The sequence below is a fragment of the Schistocerca americana genome, chromosome 1 (assembly GCF_021461395.2).
Source record: "Schistocerca americana isolate TAMUIC-IGC-003095 chromosome 1, iqSchAmer2.1, whole genome shotgun sequence".
NCBI lineage: Eukaryota > Metazoa > Arthropoda > Insecta > Orthoptera > Acrididae > Schistocerca > Schistocerca americana.
Genome location: NC_060119.1, coordinates 698,849,784 through 698,855,783, shown reverse-complemented (window position 1 = coordinate 698,855,783; position 6,000 = coordinate 698,849,784). Strand labels below are relative to the sequence as shown.

Genomic DNA, 6,000 nt, shown 5'->3' with positions numbered 1-6,000 from the left:
TTCCCTTCATTGTCCAGATGGATGCATCCTGTTCTGGTATTGTGGCCGTTCTTTTGCAAGAGCAAGGGGGAGAGCGAAGGTTGTCAGCTTGTCAGCTTGTCATCTGTCTCTCATGCTTTCCAGCTTTGGGCCACCTTATTATCCTTGGCCTTCATTTGCTGAGTGGATCAATAGGAGTTTGAAAGCTGCTCTGATAATTTATCATTCTAGCTCACAGATGAAGTGGGAAAAATCTGTAGCTTGGCTTAGCCAGGCATTCAACACAGCCTGCCACGAGTCCTATAAGAGCACCCCAATTGAATTACTGTTCCCATACTAGGTAAACTCTCCCCTAAGTAATCTGTGGTCCATTAATGACATTCTACCAGAGTGTGTTAACCTTGGTGGTCTTAAGACCAAGTAGGAGCTCGAAAGAAAGAATAGCTTTCCAGCCCATCAAAAACAAGCACACACTGGCATGTGGCACGTATTGTCGTGGGGGACCATGTTTTTGTGGATAATGTCTGGAATCAGAGTAAGAAGGAGAAGGGGGTAACTGATAAGATAATGTCAAGGCATGCGGGGGAACCATATACTGTGGTTAAAATTCTGGGTCCAGTCAAATAGCTGGTGGAGGAGACAAGTAAGTTGAGAGCTCTTCCCATCAGGGTTGTTTCTGGTTTCCGGGGGGAAGGGGGAGGTTGGTGCATGTGCTTTGACCTTCATGTCAATTTTGCATGCATCGATTTATCTTTTCCGAGCCAGGGGGTGTGCGCACTGCACTGGCCACAAAGTGGTGACTGTGTGAATGAGCATGAAGCTGTTGGCATGGAGACAGTTTCGGCAAGGATGGGCAGTATGGCAGAAGCAAACTGTGCAGCCAACTGTTCCTTTGCGTGCCTGGGTTTGGCAGCTTTATGGGCAACTTGAAAGGGGTTCACATCTGTGCTTTACTTCCGAGGACCTATAAAAATAAAAATATGACAAGAACTAAATTGCTTCCTGGCAGAGTGGTGTCAGTGGAACCAGTGCTGTTCATATCCATTAACTAGACAGGCAAACAGTTGTCTGCTAGCTCTGTAAGAATGACAGCATTCGGTAACTGTATTGTGTTTAATGGTTTAATGTGATTTAGCATTCTACTTAATGTTGAGTGTTGCTGATCTCACACACCATTGTAGCTTGTTATTAAGTAGTGGGGCCAGTGTTCTTGTAACCCAATTATTTCAATAGCTGTTTGCTTAAGGTGACCACTTAACTGCCCAGCAAATAACAAATATTTAATGTGGCTAGATCACTAATAAGTAATGCATGTTGAAAATTTTGTTATATTAACTTGTAACTTAAATCATTGTCTTCTGCTACTGCCCTGCTACTCTCAAATGTACATCCAGTAGTTACGCTGTTACTGTTTGTCAAGAATACTGTGTGAGCTCAGCCATAGTTGTCAAAGGGTGAAAATTAAGCTTTGACATTAAGCTTTTTGTGTGCTTGCTCTGTTCAACACTTAATTTTAAATTTTCAGAAATCATTCTTGAAAACCTAATGTAATTCTGCACGAGGCTTAATTCTTATAGTTACATTTTGCTGGCCTTATTCTGTTTATGCTTGTATTTGTATTTCAGTGTGCTTGCTCTGTTCAATATTAAATTTTAAATTTTCTGAAGTTGTTCTTGAAAACGTAGATCAAGCAGTAATGTAATTCTGCAAGATGCTCAATTTTTTATATTGCCTAATTTAATTGTTTTTCATTTTAAATTTCAAATGTAAATTTTAATTTTTAATTTAAAGGATTAAGTGAACACTAAGAGTATTGTAAGCTGTGTGTTGGTGGATGGTGTGACCAAGTGCTGATGTAGTTGCATGTTTTACAAATAAAAAAGATTTTGTCAAAGCACCGTGCCATCTCAACTCAGGGACCTTGTGTCCTAGCTTGACTGGCTCTAAGGTCAATTTTCTTTCACCTTGTGGAAGCAGATTCCAGTGATAGACTGTAATTTTGCTTTAACCTATAACATCACCAAGGTATTGTCTTCAGTAGAAGGACTGGAACAGGGGCAATTCAGCCTAGTCACAGCTAATGAGGGGTGATTTCAGCTGAAGTAGAGGCTCAAATTTCAAAAGACCACATTGAAACCTGTGAGAATGTTCTGCTGAATACCTTTCCCCATCCAGGATGCAGTTAAAGTTGTTGAGAGGTGAGCAACCTACATCATGGTAGCACAATGGAATTTAGCTTATGGTTGGTTGTAATTCTTCAAAGCTTCTAGTTGTAATTTTATTGGATTGATTTTGATTGTATACAAAACAATGAGTATGAACTTAAGTGTTATTTATTTAAATACTAGGCTGTTACAATAGGAAAAAAGTTACATAAAAATCTTGCAGTCTTTATTTGTTTGTCAATAGATATATTATTTTAGTCTACAGAAATTTCAGGTAGATACATCACTTTTAACCAGTAAAAAATTAGTTTATGAAACTAATAATTACTGATTCAGTTAAAATCCATATTTACAAAACAGTAAAATTTCACTTTATAGAATATTTTGTGCATCTTAACTCTATTTATTCTTTTTATTTTTCTTCCCCAAAATAGACAGTAATTTCTTAGACATGAAATACGGTTTCTGAGGAGAGCCATCATTGCGTTCAAGGTCTTCCACTGAAAGCAATAAATGAAAATATTAAATGAGCTGATAGCTAAATCATAATTCAAGGCTAAGTGTCTAACAAATGCAGTAGGGTCAGTTAAGTAAAAAATGAAAAGAAGATAAGAATTTCTGGTCAGAGAAACAAGGGTAATATCAACAGCAACAGAAATTGGTAAAACAGGAGCAGGATTCCTTATGAACAGGATGGCAGGGCAAATAGGGAGTTTTTATAAACAATTCACTGATAGTGCTATTGTCTTCAACATCAAGAGCAAACCAATACCAACAACAGATAAGGTATAAATGCCAATGTCACGAGCAGAAGATGAAGAGAGACAGAGTGTATAAGAGCAGGGAATGGGTAACTTGGTACATGAAAGGTGATCTAAATCTAATTGCCAGGAGAAACTGGAGTACTATAGTGATGGAGGGAATAGAAAGCAGAGTTATGGGAGAGTATGAGGCATGGCAGTAACATTATCTTTTCCTTTTTTCTGTCCACATTGTATTCAATTTCTCATTTCTTCCTATTTGAAAGCCTTCTAAAATTAGTATTTTAATCTTAAAAACATTTTGTATTGTTATTTCCAATTCTTTGATGTTTCTTTCTACATATTTTCTCAGTTCTGTAATCTGTGCTACTGCTTTTTCCAGAAATACAGGAATATTTGTCCTGTCAGCCTGTTCTTACTCATTCAGTAAAGATGTCCAAAGAAAATTAATCCTCACTTTGTCATTACTTTTGACATTTTCTCTATACATTCATAGATCTCCTCCTCATTAATTCTCATTTTCCAACTATCTGTAGTTTTTATTACACTAATTATTTTTGTAATAATCCATCGTTCAAGTACCCCTGTTCTGTTCAGCTTATAGTTCATTGTCAAGCATATGAACACTTTGGTCACACCACTGTGGAGTAGTGATTTGAGTTTTGTTTTTCCACATATACATTTCTTGTTGTAGATACTTTCGGTCAAATCATATGCTTTCTCCATTTTATTAACTCCTGTGTTTGTTGCATAATTTTTCTAGTCCATTTTGTTGTATGGTCCTGCAAAATATAAAAACTTACTAGCTCACTCTATGTTCTCTATTTGTTATTCTATGTATTTTGGTGGTTTTTATATTTGTCATGGTTGTTTTTTTTTTCTAGTTTAAAGATTGAGACCAGCTGTTTTTTACAGATTTATTGGAGTAACTGCTTCTTTCGGATTTACTGACAGTATAATCATCTTCAAAAGCTGCAGTTTACCTTAATTGTGTTTGATTTTCTTCCCACAATTATTGCGTAAATTTGGTATTTTTTTTATCTCCAAATCACAGATCCTTACAGTTTTTTCTAAAATACAGTTGAACTGTGAAGGTGACAAGTCATCCCCTTGTCTAACACAAGTTTTTATTTTAAATGATTGTGATACTTCTCCCATATCATTTTTGTTGAAGCTTAATGGATTATGTTTTTTAGTTTTGCTTTAACACCAAATCTCTAACGATTTTATCTACCGTTCCTTTGTATTTGGAGTCAAATGATTTCTTGAAATCAATAAATGATACTACTATATGTTAACATTCTGTAGCAAATTATTGATTTTAAATTAAAAATCTGTTCTGTGCAAGATCTTCCCTTTTGTTTAAAGTTTCTTCAACTCTATTAAGGAGAGTTTTTAGTAATATTTTGTATTTTACTGGCAAAAGTGACACTCTTCTGCAGTTACTGACATTTTTATGTAGCAGATGGGTTAATCCTATTTTCCACTCTTCTGTGATCCTTTCTTCTTTTCCAAACGTTCTCAGAAAGCAAGTATAGATAATTTTTTCAGTAACTGTTCTGTAATGGAGTCTTCATCAATGATTATATTATATTTTATTATTATTATTATTATTTTTGTTGTTGTTAAAATCATTCCCCTTACAAGTACTTAGAGCAATCTGGTAGTTTGTTAAACCAAATCACATGAGTGATCTGTTGATACACAAATTTCAAACTGTCATTTTTAATTTTGTTGTCCTGCAGAACTGCAATATTTTCTCCTGGTGTTGTGATTTACATCACTGCTGTCGATAACTTACACTGGTTAATTAATAAAGAATGTAACTAATTTAAAAATGTCCGTAGCATATATAGTTAATTATCTGTGTCACACAAACTCTTCACAACATGATTCTCTATGATCCATCCCATGTGTAAGACTTACTGTCCTGTCCAGTAGCACCAACATTCTTTTGAAAGTACATCAGTGGCACACCCCTAGTTCAGTCCCAGCATGAATAATGGTGTATATTGTTCTATAACATACTATTTTTAATGTTTGGCTAGGAACTTGTGCTGATCTTCATGGTTATCTTTGATAACTGTTTCCTGTATGCTATGCAACTTGATAGATGAGCAGGGGAAACTGTGTTTCATAGTGTGACTTGCAGAAGCAGTTAGAAAATGAATATTTAAATATGCTTAAGTTGGTTTTACTGTCATTTTGCAAAAACTCAAGCTAAGATAGAACTTCTTTCTTCTTTAAAGATGAAAACTTATCACTGTATCTGTGAAATCATTCTTTGTATGTTTTAACTTCTTTAATACAATATGATTTATGTAGCACTTGGTAGTGGAAACATAAAAGACAATAATGATGGAACAGCACAAAAAACACTGTTTCAGTTTTCTTATATGTTCTGATAAAAAAATACATAAAACAAATCTTTATAATTTTACCATTTACACTACACTGCACACTGTGATATAATTTCATAGTCAATTATCAATTGGAAGACAGAAAGTGAAAAAGTATCTGATGTTGAGGAGGTAAACTTGTCAGTACAAGCAAAAATGTCTGATAATATATAAAATATCTGTTTTCATTTTTTTGTGTGGTGTACTAATTTACACCATTCTATACACACTCATACTGATTTGAAAGTTATTTGGATCCAACAGGAATCAATAATATCATTAAAAGCAACTGATGTACGTCATCTGAAAATGGACCTCGTGTCATTTTAAGGAGCTCAGAGTGGTTTTTATAAAGAAGAACATTTTGTGAATACAATGAATTTGTGCACCACATATTTCCCAATAAAATTGGACCTGTTGTGTTTCCTGATGCAGTCATTTTAGCAGGGATGACAAGACAATGAAAGATTATGTTTTTAAAAAGATCAGGACATATTACAAAGACATTCTGTTTCCTGAAGTAGACCTATAACCTGAATCAGATCCTAAGTCAGTGAGCATGAATATCCTGGGAAAAATGTGACTAGCCGGATATTTTAGAAGCTAAAAGAAGAGGCAAAAACACTGTGTTTTAAAAGATCTTGAGCCCCTTAAAACACAAGTATTTTAGAAATAAAAAGTCAAATCTTTGGCCAC

The 6,000-nt window shown here is 34.8% G+C and overlaps 1 protein-coding gene across 2 annotated transcripts in view; it reads right to left on the bottom strand.

Annotated features, from left to right (window-relative positions):
* Positions 1 to 2,372: 2,372 nt before the first annotated feature.
* LOC124544887 (choline transporter-like protein 4) overlaps positions 2,373 to 6,000 on the bottom strand; it is a 253,893-nt gene continuing 250,265 nt past the window's right edge. For both annotated transcript variants that reach the window (XM_047123619.1, XM_047123626.1), the window contains exon 12: positions 2,373 to 2,644. In XM_047123619.1, the coding sequence (XP_046979575.1) occupies positions 2,544 to 2,644 (101 nt within the window). In that variant the 3' untranslated portion in view covers positions 2,373 to 2,543. The remainder of the gene's footprint in view (positions 2,645 to 6,000) is intronic.